Here is a 23,242-nt window from a genome sequence, read left to right as displayed (position 1 = left end):
CATGGGCTGAGTTGCTCCGCAGCACGTGGGATCTTCCCAGACCAGGGCTTGAACCCGTGTCCCCTGCACTGGAAGGCGGAATCTTAACCACTGTGCCACGAGGGAAGTCCCAGACTCGAATTTTTTATTGGAAATAATTGATATGTATTTAGGTTTTTAAAAATCTACAGTTGAAAACAGATTCACATATCTAAGTAGTTCCAAACGTACTTAAAAAGTTTTCCAGTAACTGAATCAAGTATGTTTTTAAACTAAACTTTAAATAAAATTAAAAATTCATTTACTCATTTGCATTAGCCACATTTTAAGTGCTCAGTAGCTTTATGTGGCTAGTACCCACCATATTGTACAGTGTAGTTTTTTTTTGTTTTTGTTTTTGTTTTTTTTTTGAGGTATGTGGGCCTCTCACTGTTGTGGCCTCTCCCGTTGCGGAGCACAGGCTCCGGACGCGCAGGTTCAACAGCCATGGCTCACGGGCCCAGCCGCTCCGTGGCATGTGGGATCCTCCCGGACCGGGGCACGAACCCATGTCCCCTTCATCGGCAGGCGGACTCTCAACCACTGCGCCACCAGGGAAGCCAGTGTAGTTTTATAATGTGTCTGGGCACACCTTGGTGAAGACCTGTATTAGTAGTACTTAATTGTTTTTCTCATTGGTCTTTGAGGTGAGTAGGTGGTCATATGTAAGTGTTGCAGAACTCATGATCTGACTTTCCTTCCTCTTTTTTTTTTTTTTTAATAATTAATTAATTATTTTATTTTTATTTATTTCTGGCTGCGTTGGGTCTTCGTTGCTGCGCGCGGGCTTTCTCTAGTTGAAGCGAGCGGGGGCTACTCCCTGTTGCAGTGCGCAGGCTTCTCATTGCGGAGGCCTCTCTTGTTTCAGAGCACAGGGCTCTAGGCACACAGGCTTCAGTATTTGTGGCTGGTGGGCTCTAGAGCTCAGGCTCAGTAGTTGTGGTGCAGGGGCTTAGTTGCTCTGCGGCATGTGGGATCTTCTTGGACCAGGTCTTGAACCCGTGTCCCCTGCATTGGCAGGTGGATTCTTAACCACTGTGCCACCAGGGAAGCCCTCCTTCCTCTTTCTAGTGGCAGCAGTCAGTGTGCTCTGCTGAGATGATTCCCAAAGGGTGAAACAGCCTTTTTTGGTGTGTGTATAATTAAGCTTTTTCAGTTGTAAAATATTTCAGGTGTACTGACAAGAGTAGAGAATACTTTGTTTTTTACATAAGATCTTTAGATGTTCATTCATTACCCTCTGTGCAAAATAATAAGCTACATGTTATTATATATTTTATATTTGTTTTTCATAAACAGTATTGTAGAAAGTTCCAGAAGATCTGGGTCCAAGTCTTAGTTACTGTGACACTTACTAGCAATATGGTTTTGGACAAATAACTTAGTTACCTGAGCCTCAGCTTCCTCATCTATAAAACAGAGACAATATTCTACCTCATAGGCTGATTAGTGGGGAGTGAAATTGCATATGAAAGAAACTAAGATATTAAAAGTGAGTTATTGTTTATCATAACAATCCTGTGGGATTGGCATTTTAAATTTACATTTTGCAGATAAACAAACAGATTCAGAGAGGTTAATTAACCCCTAATAATCAAAGCTAATTAGACTATGTCAGAATTGAAACCCAGTTCTATTAACTTCAAGTATAACACTACCTTGCAAGCCTACATTTTTTCCAGGTGTTTGCCAATATCCATCCACAGCCTGGGCGCTGACTTCCTTTCTTCCCTTTGTACTCAGGCTGTGATACAATCCTTATCTTTTCCAATATCATTACTAATTTCTGCAGTGTACTTGCTAAGTCAGACAGTAAATGCTTATGGTTGAACGTTCATTTGTTTCCTAACTGCAATGAGTCACTTTGCTGTTTGATGTTGCTACAGTGTTCTATTATACAGATCTGTCATTATGCTTAAAAACCTAACCTGGAAAGATAAAAAGTTTGACTTTTAATTTTATCTTAATGTGGAATATTCACACTTCCCCCTCACACTGAATTTTGTCTGTTTTGATATCTCCTGCAGCTTTTCTTTAATATCTTTTCATTAACAGCATGATTCTCTACTGCTAGAAGGTAATTCAACATTTATCTTCCTTCATAGTCTGTTTATGGATTAAAGGGTGATTTGCAGGATCGATAAGCAGGAGAAAACCACTGATTCTTGAAATCTTTTACATAATTAGCCCCAAAGAAATGGTCTTCTGAGAGCAAACCCAGTTCTTACAGAGGCTCGAACACTAAGCTTTCAGAGCTCCTCATGTCCTTGCTTGGTATGAATATTTAGCCAGGAAAGTTTAGCTGACACTTTAGTTTCGGGTACAGGAGACAATTCCAAATCCGGGTCAGCTTTTGCAGCTGTATGGGCTTTGTCATGTGGTTAGAAGCAAAAACTCATTTAATGAAAGGCCTGCAGGCAGCCAGGCATAGATACGCTGGCTAAGAAAGTACTGTTTGTATAGATAATAGAATTCTCTTTTTAAAGGAGAAGACCTGTAATAAGAACATATTGATTTTCAGTGATGAGAATATTATAACTTTGAAACTGTTCTTTCTAGTGAACTATGAGGACTGCGCTTGTTTTACATAGATTAGCCTTATAAAGAAGTTCAGAAAATCTTGATTATTGAAGGCATTTTCATTGTCCAGCAGAATTTCCAGAAACTTTCAAGTACCACTGCAGAAGAGATAACAGGTTAGGGGCCATTTGGTGAGAGCAGCTCCTCAGCTCTGTGTAGGAGATATACACTTAGGGGATGGTGTTAGTATTCTGCAAATTAGAGTAAGGGATTGTTGTACTGCAAGAATCCTTGAGGCGATGTTTACCAAGCCTTTTATACCTCTGCCTTGAGACACCAACATATTTACCCTAAATGGTTGCAGTCTGCCTTCAGCAAGTCATGTCACTTGAATCTAACATCTGGTTCTAGGTGTAATTTACTACTATGTCACTAGTGTTATCTTGCTGTAGTAGCTGAAATATATGTGATAATGACTAGTCAAAACATGTGGGAAATCATAAGACAGCTATTTGGTGATGACCAGTCTATGAACATGTATAGTCAGTTTAAGTCCTAGTTGGGAATGGGCACCACAAGCCTGACCAGGGCCTACACGTTGTGTGAGTATACCGTAATTTACTTTACCTACTTTCTTACTCTGGTAACTATACATGTCAGTAGTCTAACATTTTTTCTGAAAGTTCTTTTATAGGCAGCAAGTTTACTTTTAGACTAGTCTTTTCAGCCCTAGGCCCGGGAACTGGTGCTGTTTTTTCACAACTGTTGGTACTATTCCTTGCCACACTGCTGACTGAGAGTACTGGTATTAGATTTTCTTATGAAAATTAATGTTCTCGTGTTTGTCATTTGTATCTTATTGTTGCTTTGTCTTCTATGGAACAGTTTTCTTCAACATAAAAGCATAATGGCTCAGCAGTACCAAATTACATTGCAGCCCTCTGCAGTAAAAGGACTGCTGATCTGTAGGGGAGTGATAGTGTCTTGGGTTGGGGAAGGAGGATTAGGGTACACACTTAAAAGGTAAGAGTGTTCTTTCGTCCTAATGTTTTCTTTAAGAAGCTTTAATTCCATTGGAGTAGCTTTACTGATGGATTTCACTTTTCCTTCTCTGTTTAGAAAAGCATTCATATTTCATGTCCAAAGGAAAATGCATCTTCGAAGTTTTTGGCACCATATACTACTTTTTCCAGAATTCATGCAGAGAGTGTAAGTATTCTGATTAAATGAGGAGAAAATATAATAACATGTTAGTTTTTCATTTTATCTGCTTGTCTAGTGCTATAAATATATTCATGATTAATGTGTTTTTCATTTACTTTGCATTATAAGATGACACAGATGATAAAGTGTGGTATGTTTGGTAAAACTGGTACTTGGGTCCACTTAGAATAAATATACAAATCCACTCACTGGTAATCTCAAAGAAAGGAATTGTATGAAATTTCCTTATATATGTTTTACCAGAGCTACTTACCAGCTTTTGGATAATGATGATAGTAGTTGATGTTTGAGTAATTTGCCACTGCTCATATTTCTGTCCCTTTGCCTAACCGAAGGGGCATTTTCTCAAAATTCCAAGTACAGCATATTGAGGGATAATTTTCAAAGGTCTTCGTGATAAAGGCCTTTCTACTACCATAAGCTTTTTAGAAGCAGAAATGAGAAATAGGTGAATTAACTGATTATATTAAAGCCTACTGCTTCTTAGTGTGTGGTACATTTTCAAAAATAACTGTTTTTATCCTTATTGCAAAACAAATATATATTTAGTGATGAAAATTTAGGAAATGTAAAAGTGAAAATCACTCATTTCTATTATCTAAAGATAACTATTGTAAGCTTTTGTTATGTAACACTTATGAATAATAATCACAGTAATCTTGCCATTTGCAGCAACATAGGGGGACTTGGAAGGCATTATGCTAAGTGAATTAAGTCGGAGAAAGACAAATACTGTATGATGTCACTTATATGTGGAATCTGAAAAATAAAACAAACTAGTGAACATAACAAAAACAGACTCACAGATATAGAGAATAAACTAGTGGTTACCAATGTGGGGAGGGAAATAAGGAGGGGCAAAATAGGGGTAGGGGATTAAGAGGTACAAACTATTATGTATAAAATAAATAAGCTACAAGGATATATTGTACAACATAGGTAATATAGCCAATATTTTACAATAACTATAAATGGAATATAACCTTAAAAAATTGTGAATCACTATTTTGTACACCTGTAACTTATATAATATTGTATATTAATGTATCTCGATTTTAAAAAGTTAAAAAATAATCATAGTAATAGCTGACATTTATTGATCACCTGCTATGTGCCAGCACATGCTAAGCTTTACATATCATTATTTTACTTGATCCAGTCTTTTTTCTTTAAATATTTTACCAAGTAGATTTTTACAGTATATGTTGTTTTATAAGTTATTTTTTAATTCTTAATAATATATTATGTACATCATTGTGTGTTTCATGTGTATTATTTTAAAAGTTGCATAGTATTCCACTGTTATGACTATACTATAATTTATTTTTCTAATCTTAACATTACCAGACATTCAGTCATTTCCGATTTCGTGACTTCATATTTTGATGTTATAGCTAACCCTTTTCTCACAAAGATAAGAAAAAGTTAGAGTACATTTATAAAAGTATAATGTTGAGTCACAGGAAATATACTTTACAAGGCTGTTGGTATGTTCTAACTGACTTGCACTTAACTGATTTGAGTCAACTGTTGCTCTACATTTCCTCTGTAAACCATTCTGACTTACGCCCACAACACATTTGCAGCTTGTAAAGTCTCTGAGGTCTGCATACTGACACTCCCAGTTAAGCTGAATGCTTACCAAGGGTCAGTTACAATGCCAGTTGTATTGTTTTTGAAATTATGTTAATTAAATATATTAAACCAATGAAATATGAGTGTGAAAGACAGAGTGACTATGTCTTTGAAAACCAAGTTGATTGCTTCATAGAGACTTGATAAAGAAGAGGCTTTTTTTTTTTTTTTTTTTTTTTGTCTGCGCCACGCAGCATGCAGGATCTTTGCTCCCTGACCAGGGATTGAACCTGTGGAGTCCTAACCACTGGACTGCCAGGGAATTCCTAAGAAGAGTTTTGTGTTTTTTTTTTTTTTAATTTATTTATTTTATTTTTGGCTGTGTTGGGTCTTTGTGTCTGTGTGAGGGCTTTCTGTAGTTGCGGCAAGTGGGGGCCACTCTTCATCGCGGTGAGCGGGCCTCTCACTGTTGCGGCCTCTCTTGTTGTGGAGCACAGGCTCCAGACGTGCAGGCTCAGTAGTTGTGGCGCACGGGCCTAGTTGCTCCGCGGCATGTGGGATCCTCCCAGACCAGGGCTTGAACCCGTGCCCCCTGCATTGGCAGGCAGATCTAAGAAGAGTTTTTTAAAAACCTGCTATTTTAGTATGTGTGGACAAGATAAATGTAGTAGAATATTAGGGGAAAGATTTTTTTTAAAAACCCTGTATAAATCTTTGCTCTTAGATTGCTTTGTAAGTGTGACTAAAGATTTGCCTTGCTTTAAGGAAATTGGAAGTTGTGTACCTTTTGCTTATAGTATATTACAAGCAAGTCAAGATAAAGCTTCTTCATGGTAATTAGTGGACTGATGAAAAGATTAGTGAATATTAATGTACATTTATATATTTGAGTTAAAATAAAATATAGGTATTTATGTATCATTTTTTATTATTTCCTACTCTAACTGAATTTTTTGATTAACTGACCTGCTACTGGGCCCTATCCATTGACTAAAAAGACTTTTACCATATTGCTTTTCTACCAGTCTGACTTGACATTCTCTGCTGATACTGGGTATTCGAATTTTTTGAAGTTTTACCATTTTTAGGGATGGTGTTTCATTGCTATTTTAACTTACATTCCTTTGATTAATTATGAATTGACCACTTTTTCATATATTTATTGGCCTCTCTTCATGTCATTTGCCCATTTTTATAAGTGTGAATTTTTTTCTTTATTGATAAGAGCTCTTCTTATAATAAGGGTATTGATCCTTTGCTATATATTTTGTACTTTTTTCTAGCTTATTGTTTATTGTTATTTGTTTATTGTGTCTTGACATACAAAATATTTAATTTTATAGATAATGAAACCTATCAATTTATGGTGACTACCTTTGGGACCCTGCTTAGGGTAGTCCATGATTTTATATATATAAATATATTTTATATATATATATATATATAGTAATTACACAGCATAATGGGTAAGAGTAGGGACTCTAGAGACGGGCTCATTGGATTTGACCCCCTGGATTCGAATTTTGGTTCTACCACTTACTAACTGTGTGACCTTAGGCCAGGTACTTAACCTTCCTGTGCTATAGGTTCCTAATCTGTAAAATGGGAGTAAAAATATTTATCTCTTAGGATTGTTATGAGGATTGAAGCAGTTAGAATTGGGTCTGGAACATGGCAAGCACAATATAAATAGTGTTTGTTAAATAAAATTATAAATATAGTAATCTTTGAATTTTTATGTTTTATTTTTTACATTTCAAACTTTATTTTTGTTATTTGATTTGAAATAGGGGTCTAACTTAATTTTTTAAATTTATTTTATGGAAGTTTAGTTGATTTACAATGTTGTGTAACTTAATTCTTTTTGAAATGATTAGCTTGTTACAGCACTACAAAGTAATCCATCCTTTATCTCAAGGACTTGAATTGTCATCTTTTTTTTTTTAACCTCTTTATTGGAGTATAATTGCTTTACAATGGTGTGTTAGTTTCTGCTTTATAACAAAGTGAATCAGCTATACATATACATATATCCCCATATGTCTTCCCTCTTGCGTCTCCCTCTCATTCTCCCTAACCCACCCCTCTACGTGGTCACGACGCACCGAGCTGATCTCCCTGTGCTATGCGGCTGCTTCCCACTAGCTATCTATCTGTTTTACATTTGGTAGTGTATATATGTACATGCCACTCTCTCACTTTGTCCCAGCTTACCCTTCCCCCTCCCCATGTCCTCAGGTCCATTCTCTAGTAGGTCTGTGTCTTTATTCCCGTCTTGCCCCTAGGTTCTTCATGACCATTTTTTTTTTTTTAGATTCCATATATATGTGTTAGCATATAGTATTTGTTTTTCTCTTTCTGACTTACTTCACTCTGTATGACAGACTCTAGATCCATCCACCTCACTACAAATAACTCAATTCCGGGGCCTCCCTGGTGGCGCAGTGGTTAAGAGTCCGCCTGCCGATGCAGGGGATACGGGTTCGTGCCCCGGTCTAGGAGGATCCCATATGCCGCGGAGCGGCTGGGCCCGTGAGCCATGGCCGCTGGGCCTGCGCATCCGGAGCCTGTGCTCCGCAACGGGAGAGGCCACAACAGTGAGAGGCCCACATACCGCAAAAAGAAAAAAAAAAAAAATAACTCAATTCCGTTTCTTTTTATGGCTGAGTAATATTCCATTGTATATATATGCCGCATCTTCTTTATCCATTCATCTGTTGATGGACACTTAGGTTGCTTCCATGTCCTGGCTGTTGTAAATAGAGCTGCAGTGAACATTGTGGTACATGACTCATTTTGAATTATGGTTCTCTCAGGGTATATGCCCAGAAATGGGATTGCTGGGTCATATGGTAGTTTTACTTTTAGTTTTTTAAGGAACCTCCATACTGTTTTCCATAGTGGCTGTATCAATTTACATTCCCACCAACAGTGCAAGAGGGTTCCCTTTTCTCCACACCCTCTCCAGCATTTATTGTTTGTAGATTTTTTGATGATGGCCATTCTGACTGGTGTGAGGTGATACCTCATTGTAGTTTTGATTTGCATTTCTCTAATGATTATTGATGTTGAGCATCTTTCATATGTTTGTTGGGAATCTGTATATCTTCTTTGTGGAAATGTCTGTTTAGGTCTTTTGCCCATTTTTGGATTGGTTTTTTTTTTTTTGCGGTACACAGACCTCTCACTTCTGTGGCCTTTCCCGTTGCAGAGCACAGGCTCCAGACGCGCAGGCCCCGTGGCCATGGCTCATGGGCCCAGCCGCTCCGCGGCATGTGGGATCCTCCCGGACCAGGGTGCAAACCCATGTCCCCTGCATCGGCAGGCAGACTCTCAACCACTGCGCCACCAGGGAAGCCCGGGTTGTTTGTTTTTTGATACTGAGCTGTGTGATGAGCTGCTTGTAAATTTTGGAGATTGACAGTTGCTTCATTTGCAAATATTTTGTCCTATTCTGCGGGTTATCTTTTCACCTTGTTTGTGTTTTCCTTTGCTGTGCCAAAGGTTTTAAGTTTCATTAGGTCCCATTTGTTTATATTTGTTTTTATTTCCATTTCTCTAGGAGGTGGGTCAAAAAGGATCTTACTGTGATTTATGTCATAGAGTGTTCTGCCTATGTTTTCCTCTAAGAGTTTTATAGCGTCTGGTCTTATTCATTTTGAGTTTATTTTTGTGTATGGTGTTAGGGAGTGTTCTAATTTCATTCTTTTACATGTAGCTGTCCAGTTTTCCCAACACCACTTATTGAGGAGACTGTCTTTTCTCCATTGTATATTCTTGCCTCCTTTACCAAAAATAAGGTGACCATATGTGCATGGGTTTATCTCTGGGCTTTCTATCCTATTCCATTGATGTATATTTCTGTTTTTGTGCCAGTACCATACTGCCTTGATTACTATAGCTTTGTAGTATAGTCTGAAGTCAGGGAGCCTGATTCCTCCATCTCCATTTTTCTTTCTCAAGATTGCTTTGGCTATTCGGGGTCTTTTGTGTTTCCATACAAATTGTGAAATTTTTTGTTCTAGTTCTGTGAAAAATGCCACTGAGTTTGATAGAGATTGCATTGAATCTGTAGGTTGCTTTGCGTAGTATAGTCATTTTCACATTGTTGATTCTTCCAATCCAAGAACATGGTATATCTCTCCATCTGTTTGTATCATCTTTAATTTATTTCATCAGTGTCTTGTAGTTTTCTACATACAGGTCTTTTGCTTCCTTAGGTAGGTTTATTCCTATATATTTTATTCTTTTTGTTGCAATGGTAAATGGGAGTATTTCCTTAATTTCTCTTTTCAGATTTTTCATCATTGGTGTATAGGAATATAAGAGATTTCTGTGCATTAATTTTGTATCCTGCTACTTTACCAAATTCATTGATTAGCTCTTGTAGTTTTCTAGTAGCATCTTTAGGATTCTCTATGTATAGTATCAATGTCGTCTGCAAACAGTGACAGTTTTACTTCTTCTTTTCCAATTTGGATTCCTTTTATTTCTTTTTTTGTCTCTGATTGCTGTGGCTACAACTTCCAAAGCTATGTTGAATAGTAGTGGTGAGAGTGGACAACCTTGTCTTGTTTCTGATCTTAGAGGAAATGGTTTCAGTTTTTCACCATTGAGAATGATGTTGGCTGTGGGTTTGTCATATATGGCCTTTATCATGTTGAGGTAATTTCCCCTGTGCCTACTTTCTGGAGGGTTTTTATCATAAATGGGTGTTGAATTTTGTTGAAAGCTTTTTCTGCATCTATTGAGATGATCATATGGTTTTTCTCCTTCAATTTGTTAATATGGTTTATCACATTGATTTGATTGATTTGCGTATATTGAAGAATCCTTGCATTCCTGGGATAAACTCCACTTGATCATGGTGTGTGATCATTTTAATGTGCTGTTGTATTCTGTTTGCTAGTGTTTTGTTGAGGATTTTTGCATCTGTGTTCATCAGTGGTATTGGCCTGTAGTTTTCTTTCTTTGTGACATCCTTGTCTGGTTTTGTTATCAGGGCGATGGTGGCCTCGTAGAATGAGTTTGGGAGTGTTCCTCCTTCTGTTATATTTTGGAAGAGTTTGAGAAGGATGGGTGTTAGCTCTTCTCTAAATGTTTGATGGAATTCGCCTGTGAAGCCATCTGGTCCTGGGCTTTTGTTTGTAGGAAGATTTTTAATCACAGTCTCAATTTCAGTGCTTGTGATTGGTCTGTTTATATTTTCTTTTTCTTCCTGGTTCAGTCTCAGAATGTTGTGCTCTTCTAAGAATTTGTCCATTTCTTCCAGGTTGTCCATTTTATTGGCCTATAGTTGCTTGTAGTAATCTCTCGTGATCCTTTGTATTTCTGCAGTGTCAGTTGTTACTTCTTTTTTCATTTCTAATTGTATTGATTTGAGTCTTCCCAGTTTTTTTCTTGATGAGTCTGGCTAATGGTTTGTGAATTTTGTTTATCTTCTCAAAGAACCAGCTTTTAGTTTTATTGATCTTTGCTGTTGTTTCCTTCATTTTTTTCATTTATTTCTGATCTGATCTTCATGATTTCTTTCCTTCTGCTAACTTTGGGGTTTTTTTATTCTTCTTTCTCTAATTGCTTTTGGTGTAAGGTTAGGCTGTTATTTGAGATGTTTCTTGTTTCTTGAGGCAGGATTGTATTGCTATAAACTTCCACCTTAAGAACTGCTTTTGCTGCATCCCATAGGTTTTGGGTCATCATGTTTTCATTGTCATTTGTCTCTAGGTATTTTTTGATTTCCTCTTTGATTTCTTAAGTGATCTCTTGGTTATTAAGTAGTGTATTGTTTAGCTTCCATGTGTTTGTATTTTTTACAGATTTTTTCCTGTAATTGATATCTAGTCTCATAGCGTTGCAGTCAGAAAAGGTACTTGATATGATTTCAGTTTTCTTAAATTTACCAAGGCTTGATTTGTGACCCAAGATATGATCTATCCTGGAGAATGTTCCATGAGCACTTGAGAAGAATGTGTATTCTGCTGTTTTTGGATGGAATGTCCTATAAATATCAATTAAGTCCATCTTGTTTAATGTATCATTTAAAGCTTGTGTTTCCTTCTTTATTTTCATTTTGGATGATCTGTCCATTGGTGAAAGTGGGGTGTTAAATTCCCATACTATGATTGTGTTGCTGGTGATTTCCCCTTTTATGGCTGTTAGCATTTGCTTTATGTATTGAGGTGCTCCTATGTTGGGTGCATAAATATTGATAATTGTTATATCTTCTTCTTGGATTGATCCCTTGATCATTATGTAGTGTCCTTCTTTGTCTCTTGTAATAGCCTTTAACGTCTGTTTTGTCTGATATGAGAATTGCTACTCCAGCTTTCTTCTGATTTCCATTTGCATGGGATATCTTTTTCCATCCCCTCACTTTCAGTCTGTATGTGTCCCTATGTCTAAAGTGGGTCTCTTGTAGACAGCATATATACGGGTCTTGTTTTTGTATCTACTCAGCCAGTCTATGTCTTTTGGTTGGAGCATTTAATCCATTTACATTTAAGGTAGTTATCGATATGTATGTTCCTATTGCTATTTTCTTAATTGTTTTGGGTTTGTTATTGTAGGTCTTTTCCTTCTCTTGTGTTTCCTGCCTAGAGAAGTTCCTTTAGCATTTGTTGTAGAGCTGGTTTGGTGGTGCTGAATTCTCTTAGCTTTTGCTTGTCTGTAAAGGTTTTAATTTCTCCTTCAAATCTGAATGAGATCCTTGCTGGGTAGAGTAATCTTGGTTTTCCCGTTCATCACTTTAAATACGTCTTGCCACTCCCTTCTGGCTTGCAGAGTTTCTGCTGAAAGATTAGCTGTTCACCTTATGGTATGGGGATTCCCTTGTATGTTATTTGTTGTTTTTCCCTTGCTCCTTTTAATATTTTTTCTTTGTATTTATTTTTTGATAGTTTAGTTAATATGTGTCTTGGCATGTTTCTCCTTGGATTTATCCTGTATGGGACTCTCTGCACTTCCTGGACTTGATTGACTATTTCCTTTCCCATATTAGGGAAGTTTTCAACTATAATCTCTTCAAATATTTTCTCAGTCCCTTTCTTTTTCTCTTCTTCTTCTGGGACCCCTGTAATTGAAATGTTGGTGTGTTTAATGTTGTCCCAGAGGTCTCTCAGACTGTCCTCAATTCTTTTCATTTTTCTTTATTTTGCTCTGCAGTATTTACTTCCACTATTTTATCTTCCAGGTCACTTATCCATTCTTCTGCCTCAGTTATTCTGCTGTTGATTCCTTCTAGAGAATTTTTTTTAATTTATTTATTTTATTTATTTTTATTTTTTGGCTGTGTTCTCTCTTTGTTGCTGCTCGCGGGCTGTCTCTAGTTGTGTCAAGTGGGGGCTACTCTTCATTGTGGTGCGCTGGCTTCTCATTGTGGTGGCTTCTCTTGTTGCAGAGCATGGGCTCTAGGTGTGTGGGCTTCAGTAGTTGTGGCTTGCAGCCTTCAGTAGTTGTGACTTGCGAGCTATAGAGCACAGACTCAGTAGTTGTGGCACACGGACTTAGTAACTCCATGGCATGTGGGATCTTCTCCGGACCAGGGCTCAAACCGATGTCCCCTGCATTGGCAGGCAGATTCTTGACCACTGCGCCACCAGGGAAGCCCCCTTCTAGAGAATTTTTTATTTCATTTATTGTGTTGTTCATCATTGTTTGCTCTTTAGTTCTAGGTCCTTGTTAAACATTTCTTGTATTTTCTCCATTCTATTTCCAAGATTTTGGATCATCTTTACTGTCATTACTCTGAATTCTTTTTCAGGTAGACTGCCTATTTCCTTTTCATTTGTTTGGTCTGGTGGATTTTTACCTTGCTCCTTCATCTGCTGTGTGTTCCTCTGTCTTCTCATTTTGCTTAAGTTACTGTGTTTGGGGTCTCCGTTTTGCAGGCTGCAGGTTCGTAGTTCCCGTTGTTTTTGGTGTCTTCCCCCAGTGGCTAAGATTGGTTCAGTGGGTTGTGTAGGCTTCCTGGTGGAGGGGACTGGTGCCTGTGTTCTGGTGGAAGAGGCTAAATCTTGTCTTTCTGGTGGGCAGGACCGCATCCAGTGGTGTGTTTTGGGGTGCCTGTGACTTTATTCTGATTTTAGGCAGCCTCTCTGCTAATGGGTGGGGTTGTGTTCCTGTCTTGCTAGTTGTTTGGCATAGGGTGTCCAGCACTGTAGCTTGCTGGTCATTGAGTGGAGCTGGGTCTTAGCGTTGAGATGGAAGTCTCTGGGAGAGCTTTCACCATTGGATATTATGTGGAGCTGGGAGGTCTATGGTTGACCAATGTCCTGAGCTCGGCTCTCCCACCTTAGAGGTACAGGCCTTACACCCAGCCGGAGCACCAAGACCCTGTCAGCCACATGGCTCAGAAGAAAAGGAAGGAAAAAAAGAAAGAAAGAAAGAAAAAAATAAAGTAAAGTTATTAAAATAAAAAATAAAAAAATTATTAAAAATAAAAAAGATTAAAAAGTAATAAAAAAGGGGGGGGGGAAAGAAAGAAAGAAGAGAGCAAGCAAACCGAAAAACAAATCCACCAATGATAAGAAGCACTAAAAACTATACTAAAAAACAAAAAACAAAACAAACAAAAAAAACAGATAGACAGAACCATAGGACAAATGGTAAAAGCAAAGCTATACAGACAAAATCACACAAAGAAGCATACACATACACACTCACAAAAAGAGAGAAAGGAAAAAAAAGTATATATCTTTTGGGAAGTCTGAGATCTTCTGCCAGCGTTTGGTAGGTGCTCTGTAGAAGTTGTTCCACATGTAGGTATATTTCTGATGTATTTGTGGGGAGGATGGTGATCTCCACATCTTACTCCACCATTTTGAAGGTCTCTGAGTTGTCATCTTTATCCAGTATTTAGGAATGCTCCATTGATCTGTCTGTTCTTTTGCTGTAACTAAGGAATAGATCTTTAGCTTTAGGCTCTGACCTAGGTTTGTATCCTAGCTCTGCTCTTTCCCCTTGGGGAAATTAAACTACCTCTTAAACCTCAGATTTCTCACCAGTACTTAAAGATTTTTGAGTGGATTATATGAGAGTAGTGTCTGTTACATGTCTGGCACATAATAGCTAGCTATTCAATAAATGTTAGTTCTCTTTCCTCTTTCTCTTTAATAAAAATCTGGAGGAAGGAGACAACTGGTATGATGTATAATCTACTTTTCAGTTTTCTATCACTTTGGAAGAATAGATAGTTCAGACTTAATTACTTTTTAGGTCTAGGAACTAGGGCCCCAAAGGTATGTAACTGAGATAAATAACACAATATCCCTATTCTCTCCAGGAAGAGTATATTAACTGAGAGGGTACCAGATAATATATCAGAGTTTCTCAACCTTGGCAGTATTGACATTTTAAGCTAGATAATTCTTTTTTGTAGGGGGCTGTTCTATGCACTGTAGGATGTTTAGCTGCATCACTGGCCTCTAGCTACAAGTTGTCCGTTGGACATCGCCCCCAGTTGTGACTACTAAAAATGTTTACAGACGTCACCAAATGTCCCCCCAGAAACAAATTGCCCCTGGTTGACAACCACCGTGATATATTGAGTTGGCCAAAAAGTTCGTTTGGATTTTTCTATAACATCGTATGGCAAAAACCCAAATGAACTTTTTGGCCAACCCAATATAAACATAGAAGCTGAAGACCACTGGGGGAGGAAGTGGTGAACTCCTTGGGGAGTTGGAAAAACCATTTACCTTTTGAGGAGTGGGTCATTTTTTAAAAAATAATTAATTGTCCCTTTATTCTATTTCTTCTTCTCCCTTTCTCTTATTTGAGCTCATTATTAGGTGATTCACCCATTTATTAATCACCTACTATACTCCAGATACTCTTCTGGGCACTGGGTCTATATAGTAATGGATAGAACTGTGGTATAGAGCCTGTATTCTAGGGTGTGGGTCCAGACAGGATTTGCCAATGACTTGGATATGAGATGTGAGAAAATGAGGAGTTGGGATAATTCCAGAAATTTTGGCCTGAGAATTGGGTAAATTCTGGCGTCATTTACTTGGGGGACAAGTAGTTGCATTGGTAGGGAGTGGAGGAAATAAGAGTCCTGTTTTGGACATGTTAAGTTTCAGGTATCCACTGTAAAGCCAAAGATAGATGCCTAGCAGGCAGTTGGATAGATGGCACCTGAGTCAGGAAAGAGGTTGGGCTGTATTGCTTTAGGGATTAAATTGACTTCAGAGTGAGTAGGAAAGTGTTTAAGTATGTTTTGTTTCTGGGACCCTTGAATGGGGACAGTAGCTGGTCTCATTGATACAGGTCAGATGGCTTTACTTTCTTATCTAGTGTTGATGAGCTGCTTCATCCCTCTTCCCAAACTGTTATTAGGTATTTGTTAAGTAGTTACTCTGTACGTAGCCTGTGATTTGTGTGAGAAAGTGCTGGACATGGTTCTGACACTTACAAAGCTCATCATGTAGTTGGGGAGCCAGAATAGAGTTGAACTTGACAGTACTGGTAGTAAGATTTAAGGCCCAGGATTAGGGTGGTAGCAGTGGTGTTGGAGAAGAAAGATAGATCCGAGAAATGTCTCCTACACTAGAATGTGAAAGCAGTATCCACCAATGAGAAGCTAGGAGCAGAATGGGATTATTCTGAGGATCAAATGATTCAGTGTATTTGAAAATGTTTTATAAATGATAAAACATGATATAAGTGTTAATTGTTGTCGTAATCCTTAAAATTAAAAGAACTACAATTAAGTTAATGGTCCTTTTATTGAGGAACCAAAATAAAGAAGAAAAAGTCTTAGAAAGGGTTAGAGTTGACCCATATATCCCTTTAGTTTTTGCCAGACCTATTCATTATGGCTTAATTGACATAGAAATGTAAAGTGGAAGGTTGAATAATTAAAGGCAAAGTTCCTTTTTTTTTTTTGTTTTTTGTTTTTGAAAGTTCCTACTTTGTAAAAGTAATTTAGGTCATATTGGAATCATAGTTGCTGGGAATATGACTGTGATTATGTATCTCAGTCTTACATTTCTGGAATATTTGCAACTGGGTGTTTTTAATAAAAAGGGGATATTATGTATGCATGTATTGATATATGAAAGAGACTTGGCATTCTGATCATGGCTTATTCATGAAGTGATTCCTAATATTGAAATTGCATAAGTGAATTTGAGAATTTTTCTATTACTTATTCTGAAATACACACACAGACAGTTAAGATTTTACAGAGGGAATGTAAAGTAGTAAATTGGAAGCATCTTTGCTTTTCCTTGAATCCTGGTGCATCTTGGAAATCTGTCTTTTTGTGTAAGTGGGTTCCTAAGAATTAGGAGAGGTATCTTAATTTTAAAATAAAATAGCAAAAGATAGAAACTATGGAAATGATATGGGAATAAGTAACTTTATAGCTGAAGCAGGAGATTATAGATGACTACAAGAATAGTTTTTTGGGGCCTCCCTGGTGGCGCAAGTGGTTGAGAGTCCGCCTGCCGATGCAGGGGATACGGGTTCGTGCCCCGGTCTGGGAGGATCCCATATGCCGCGGAGCGGCTGGGCCCGTGAGCCATGGCCGCTGAGCCTGCGCGTCCGGAGCCTGCGCGTCCGGAGCCTGTGCTCCGCAACGGGGGAGGCCACAACAGTGAGAGGCCCGCATACCGCAAAAAAAAAAAAAAAAGAATAGTTTTTTGTTTCGAGAAATAAAGGGTTTTGGCTCCAGCCTTGTTGGGAGATTGGTGATGATAACTCAGCCTTCATATGAAACACATGTCCTTTGTGTTGGGAAGCATAGGCTTGAAGAAGTCTTAGAGGAGTGTGAAATGAGAGAGGTTTATAACATATTTCAAGGGAAGAAGAGCATTTCGTTATTTGTAACAGTGGTTGTTTTGTCGTTTAAACAGATAACATGCCTGGACATTTCCAGTGGAGGAGGCCTTGGTGTGTCTTCTAGTACCGATGGGAGCATGAAGATCTGGCAGGCTTCCAATGGAGAGCTCAGAGTAAAGGCTTTGGGTACACTTTTAGGGTGGTCTGAGAAACCTTAGACTGGGCTGTGGAAAGAAGAGTGGCCCATTCTGAAAATGTAGGAACACTGCACTTCAATTGATCTTTGTTCTTCCATTTGTTAATCTGAGAACCATGCTCAAGTTTGGTGATTTGCCAGAACAGATTGGGGCTGGAACAGTGGAAGAGCCAGGCTAGTGAATGTCTGTGGGTGGATGGTATGAACTGCCTTCAGTGACCCATTTCTAAGACAGAGTAGCTAGGCTGTTACACTGACTATGTGGCTGAGCCCCCCAACCTGTACAGAGGATTTTAAGAAAAGACAAGTAAAAGAGCCCTCAAGCCTCCTCAGCTTCTTATATGTAGAACTAGACTTAGGGATGGCTATGAGAGCTATGGAATTCAAATTCACATTTGCAGCCAAAGCCTAGGAAAGGGAGCCAACAGCTCTAAGAACATTACCTGGTGTACAGATGAACTAAAGAGATTCTTTGGACCTCTTTTGTTTTAAAATGCAGCATGTAGATATGTCATTTACGGGACTAAGGATATGGGAGGTAAGAGAACATCAAGGGATGGACAAGAGAACTAGCATGGAATTTTCTTTTGTTTTTCCAGAGAGTATTGGAAGGACATGTGTTTGATGTGAATTGTTGCAGGTTTTTCCCATCAGGCCTTGTGGTTCTGAGTGGGGGAATGGATGCCCAGCTGAAGATCTGGTCAGCTGAAGATGCTAGCTGTGTGGTGACCTTCAAAGGTCACAAAGGAGGTATGAAGAGTGATTTCTCCTAAAGGTTTCTCTAATGATCCCCAGAAATGAATCACCAAAAAGATAGAAACAGAATCCAGTTATCCACAAAAACACAAGTAATTCATCCAACTGGCCATTTAAATGAACTGGTATTTCCCCAAGGATTAGAAATTCCTTTCCTTCTCAGTCTTATTATTGCTATCTAGAATTAACTAACTTACATAGGTCGTTGTTTTCCACAATTGATAAGGGGAAAAAAGCCTCCATAGGAGATCATCTACTTGTGTGCTGGGGAAAAAAGAGAGAGAGGTGTGCCCACTATTTCACATTAGTCCTTTGGCTGAGGTGATAGTAAAAGCTGTGTTGCAAACAGCTGCATCACCAGACATCAGATAGACCTTGGTATTGATGGTCGATTCCTGTGGATTTAAATCACAGTTCAGTTTTTTAAAATGGATTAACCATATAACCTGTTGATATCAGATTGTAGAGACAGAGTGAGAACATCTTCCCTCTGTAACTGATTGGTTGGTTTCTTGGGAAAAAAAGTTAATTTAGAGATGTTTTATCCTTAATTTGGAATGTTTAAAAAATGATAAATATGTCATTCTTATTTTTACAAGTTTGGATATTTTTGAAAATGTAATAACATCCCCAAATAATTTCTTACCTTGATCCCTCCTTTGGGACCATAATACACATCATCTCACCACTCATTTGGGAATTTATTATGTATTTGCCCTATACTTATGGTATTTAACCCAGTGTTTTTGCCTTATGTACCTGACTATATTATAAATAGCTTGTGTGTAGAGGTTGATTTTTTTTAAGTTTTAGTATTTCTTTATAATGGTTTGTCAGATTACATACAGATCATCTAGCAAACACATGTTAACCTTAGCAAATAAATGGGTTTTTGGGCTTCCCTGGTGGTGCAGTGGTTGAGAGTCTGCCTGCCGATGCAGGGGACATGGGTTCGTGCCCCGATCTGGGAAGATCCCACATGCCACGGAGCGGCTGGGCCCATGAGCCATGACCGCTGAGCCTGTGCGTCCGGAGCCTGTGCTCCGCAACGGGAGAGGCCACAACAATGAGAGGCCTGCGTAACAACAACAAAAAAATAATAATAAAAAAATGGGTTTTCTTCTGAAACTTAAGTACATGGGTGCATTGAAAGGGAATAGAAGGGATATATAGAGCCTTCTTCACGTTCAGTCCAAAGAACTGACAGGTCCGAGGAGTCAAAGCAGCCTGCACTGTTGGGGAATCCAGGAGCCAAAACTGTCTAGAAGAAGAACACTGAGGGATTCACCTTAGATCTGGCCACCTTGAAGATTCAAGGCATGGGGGACCTTTCCAGTGGAACAAGGCATAGCTCTGCATGTTGAACTTAACAAGATGCATATTTAACATCTGTGCACATTTAACTTCAGAATACCTTTGGATTACTGTAGTTACTGACTGTGCCCTCCACATGAATCCTGAGTCTCCCAAATGTTCCTCAGTTCTCCTTAAGAATCCATGTGTGTCACTTAGCTTAGGGTGAACTGTAGAGTGTTTGTTGATCTGATTTAAGCTTTTATTCATATAGTTCCATTCTTTTGGCCTTGTGAGAAAGTTCTGGGGGTGGGGGTAGGCACTTCTCCAGAGTATAACAACCCTTACTTTTGTTTCCTTGAGAGGATTTTTTATTATTTTTTTATTTTTTTATTTTTTTTGCGGTACGCGGGCCTCTCCCCGTTGTGGCCTCTCCCGCTGCGGAGCACAGGCTCCGGACGTGCAGGCTCAGCGGCCATGGCTCACGGGCCCAGCCGCTGCACGGCATGTGGGATCTTCCCGGACCGGGGCACGAATCCACGTCCCCTGCATCGGCAGACGGACTCGCAACCACTGCGCCACCAGGGAAGCCCTTGTTTTGTTTTGTTTTTTTTTTTTTTTAAATTAGATTGAACAGAAATGATAAGCTTTAGGGGAAATTGCATGAATTCAGATCCAGGTTAATGTCTGTCAGGTCTTGAATGCTTCTCTCCAGTTAGTTCTATAAAGGAGCCCCGGGTTTGGGGTTGCCCATTCTTCAAAAGTATGGAGCCAAAATCAAGATTAATCTCCAATAACAGTGGCATATATGGGTCACTGTCTTTACCTAGTTGACTTCCAATTTGCTTTGTGTGGCTCCTTTTTTACAGTCTCTTTAGTTCTGAGATTTTGAAGCATTTTAATAAAAGTCATGAACCACATGAAAAACAGAAGAATTATTATTTGCGTTTGTGATCTTTAGTGTTTTCACAAGTGGTGACTAAATAAGAGAAGCAGAAGATAGTGTTGAAGTGAACATGGTCTTTTATTGCCTAGGTAAGTCTTGGCAAGCAAGACATAAAAGGAAGACTAGCCTGAACATTACCTGATGCTTATTGCAAAGAATCGTTTGGACACTAATAGAGCGGCTCTGTATAAAGATCTGTTATAAAGGATAACCTTTCATTAGCTTAATTAAGTCCCTGGCTTGCTTACTGCTTCTGGTATATGGAAACATGATAGTAAGGGAGCCAGTACAGTAGAGTGGCAAAGCATAGTATTTGGAGACATACAAATCTTTGTTTAAATCTTAATTCTTCCATTTAAAGTCTGGGAAGCCTTGGAAAGTTGCTTAACTTTTCTGAGCCTTATTTCCTCATATGTAAAATGGGGATAATAGTATTAAATGAAATAGTGCATATGAGAGATTTAGTATAATCCCTGGTATGTAATAAGTGCACATTGAATGCTATTATTGTTCATAAAAAATATGACACTTGGGCTTCCCTGGTGGCGCAGTGGTTGAGAGTCCGCCTGCCGATGCAGGGGACACGGGTTCGTGCCCCGATCCCGGAAGATCCCACATGCCGCGGAGCGGCTGGGCCCGCGAGCCATGGCCGCGGAGCCTGTGTGTCCGGAGCCTGTGCTCCGCAACGGGAGAGGCCACAGCAGTGAGAGGCCCGCGTACAGAAAAAAAAAAAAAAAAAAAAAAAAAAAATATGACACTATACTTTAAACCCTGCCAGGAAAGTTGAACCTTGTGATGTTTTAAAATACTTGTCAAATGTGAAAAGCAGAAATTGTTATTTCTAATACAATAGACATTTTTTATCTTAGTTGATATGTAATTGGTCTTTTCTAATACTTTTAGATATATGTTTTATATTTATTTAAAGGATTAGTGTGTTCTTAAGCAGAGGTAAGATTTTTGTAAATCTGTCTAATGAACAGATAAACTGAAAGCAGTGTTCTATTTGTAATATATGAGTTTACTAAGTAGCTCTAAAATGTACTTTGATCAGTTTGAAAATTTTTAATTGACCAGGCCATTTAATTAAGGTTGGTGAATTTGGAGATATATATTCATAATCTTAATTCTTTGTAATAAGCACCAGGTCTTTCATAATCTGTGAAAACACTGAGACCAAATGAAACACCATTTCAGTTGATTGGTTGAGGTTTTTTGCTCACCAAGGTAGGAAAGATGCTTACATTTGAGAAACCAGGTTGCGTTCTTTTCAAACTCTTATATACTTTCTCTGAAATAGGATATGCTGCCTCCAAGTAATAGGTGCTTCAAGGCTCATTATTTTCTGAGATCTGAATAGAGTAAACTTGTTAAAAAACCTGCCTAGAAATATGAAATTTGCTCTGTTTCTTACTAATACTTATTTCAGTCATAATTTCATCTAACATTATTCTTATTTCCCAGACTTTGGCTATGATGTTTATATGTGAATCAGCTGAATCTTTTCTTGAATGCACATTTTTTTTCATCTTCGTTTATATGTTGAGGACTTCTGTCTGTTTGATTTGATATCTAAAGCCTTTGTAACTCTGCTAGGTCTTAGCTATGGCTACTTCTCTTACAAAGGCATTCCTGCTACTTTCATAGCTTCTTCTTAAGGTAATTCCTCACAGATTCCTGCTCCTGTAAGGCTTCTCTTTCTTTTATTCTTGTCACCTAAGAGTAAAGAGACCCACACTAGATGCCACTGTGTTGTAAGTGACATTTTATTAGAGAGGGAGTGGTAGTTTTCCACTCTACTTTCATAAAAAAGGAAAACTTCCTAGATGGCAGCTCTTTACTGAGTATTAGTTGAAATTTGTACACAGTTAATACCATTCACAGCTCCCTAGCCACAGCTGTAGCATCCTGCCTTGGATACATATTTTTCAGAACTTTTTTTTTTTTTTAAGTTTGCATCACTTCCATGGAACTCAGCATTTTTAAATAGTGGTTGGAACTTCCCAATAAAGACATAAACAGATCTTTGATGGCTTAGTAAGAGTTGAAGCCCCTTCCTTATGTTCCTATTGGTGATTCCTTAAGATTCTTGAAAGATCTAAGATCCTTTTCTAGGTAGAATGCTGAGTGTGTTATGGAGATAGACTGGAAAGGTGGATTTTCTAAACTCAAGGTACTTTATGATTACAAAATATGTTGTAAATAAGAAACATAAAATAGCAACAAGATATGTTGCCTCCTTAGATCTGCTTCTGAGGGAAAGACTACTTTTAAAAACTTATCTAGGCTAACACAACACTGTAAAGCAACCACATTCCAATAAAAATGAATTAAAAAAACCAACATATAACCAAAAATAAATAAATAAATAAAAGCTTATCTATATGGCCTTTATCCAGGAGATATATAAGTACAAGGATTACATTTTATTTTTCCAACAACTGTAACCAGCTATATAAATTGTATTTAGTTTTTATTTTAAATTGGATATATTTGGAAACTTACCCTGTGAATTAGGTCCCACCTGAGAAAATCATATTTTATCAAACAGGCCCTAAATTGGCTACTTTTTAAATTTGTGGCATTTTTATGAATTCATCTTTTTTCTGAAAAGGGCTTTCAAAGTGAAATTTCCACTGAGAGTTGAGGCATGTGGTTAACTGCATGTCTCATCCATCACTTGTACCTTATATTGAGCTTTTGTAGAGTTTTTGTCAAGGTTTGTATATCTGAAGTCATCTCGTCTTGAGCAGAATGGGAGCAAGCCAGGGCACTAGTTTACTAAGTAACCTTTGATCAGGTACTCTTATTACTCAGCCTGCAAGTGTTTATTGGGCACCTATAATAAGATAATTAAATGGGTTTTAATAAAGCAAGTACTAGCCCTGCCTGTATCACCATAGGGCCAGACTCCCTTTTTACTCTACAGT

General features: G+C 38.2%; 1 protein-coding gene across 1 annotated transcript in view; it reads left to right on the top strand.

Annotated features, from left to right (window-relative positions):
* Positions 1 to 23,242, top strand: part of PAAF1 (proteasomal ATPase associated factor 1) — a 47,880-nt gene that overhangs the window by 5,906 nt on the left and 18,732 nt on the right. Inside the window, exons 4-6 of the mRNA XM_060103357.1 lie at positions 3,658 to 3,747; positions 17,196 to 17,294; positions 17,917 to 18,067. Of these exons, the coding sequence (XP_059959340.1) occupies positions 3,658 to 3,747; positions 17,196 to 17,294; positions 17,917 to 18,067 (340 nt within the window). The remainder of the gene's footprint in view (positions 1 to 3,657; positions 3,748 to 17,195; positions 17,295 to 17,916; positions 18,068 to 23,242) is intronic.

The sequence above is a fragment of the Mesoplodon densirostris genome, chromosome 7, assembly GCF_025265405.1.
Source record: "Mesoplodon densirostris isolate mMesDen1 chromosome 7, mMesDen1 primary haplotype, whole genome shotgun sequence".
Taxonomy (NCBI): Eukaryota; Metazoa; Chordata; class Mammalia; order Artiodactyla; family Ziphiidae; genus Mesoplodon; species Mesoplodon densirostris.
This window is presented reverse-complemented; position numbering and strand designations above follow the sequence as displayed.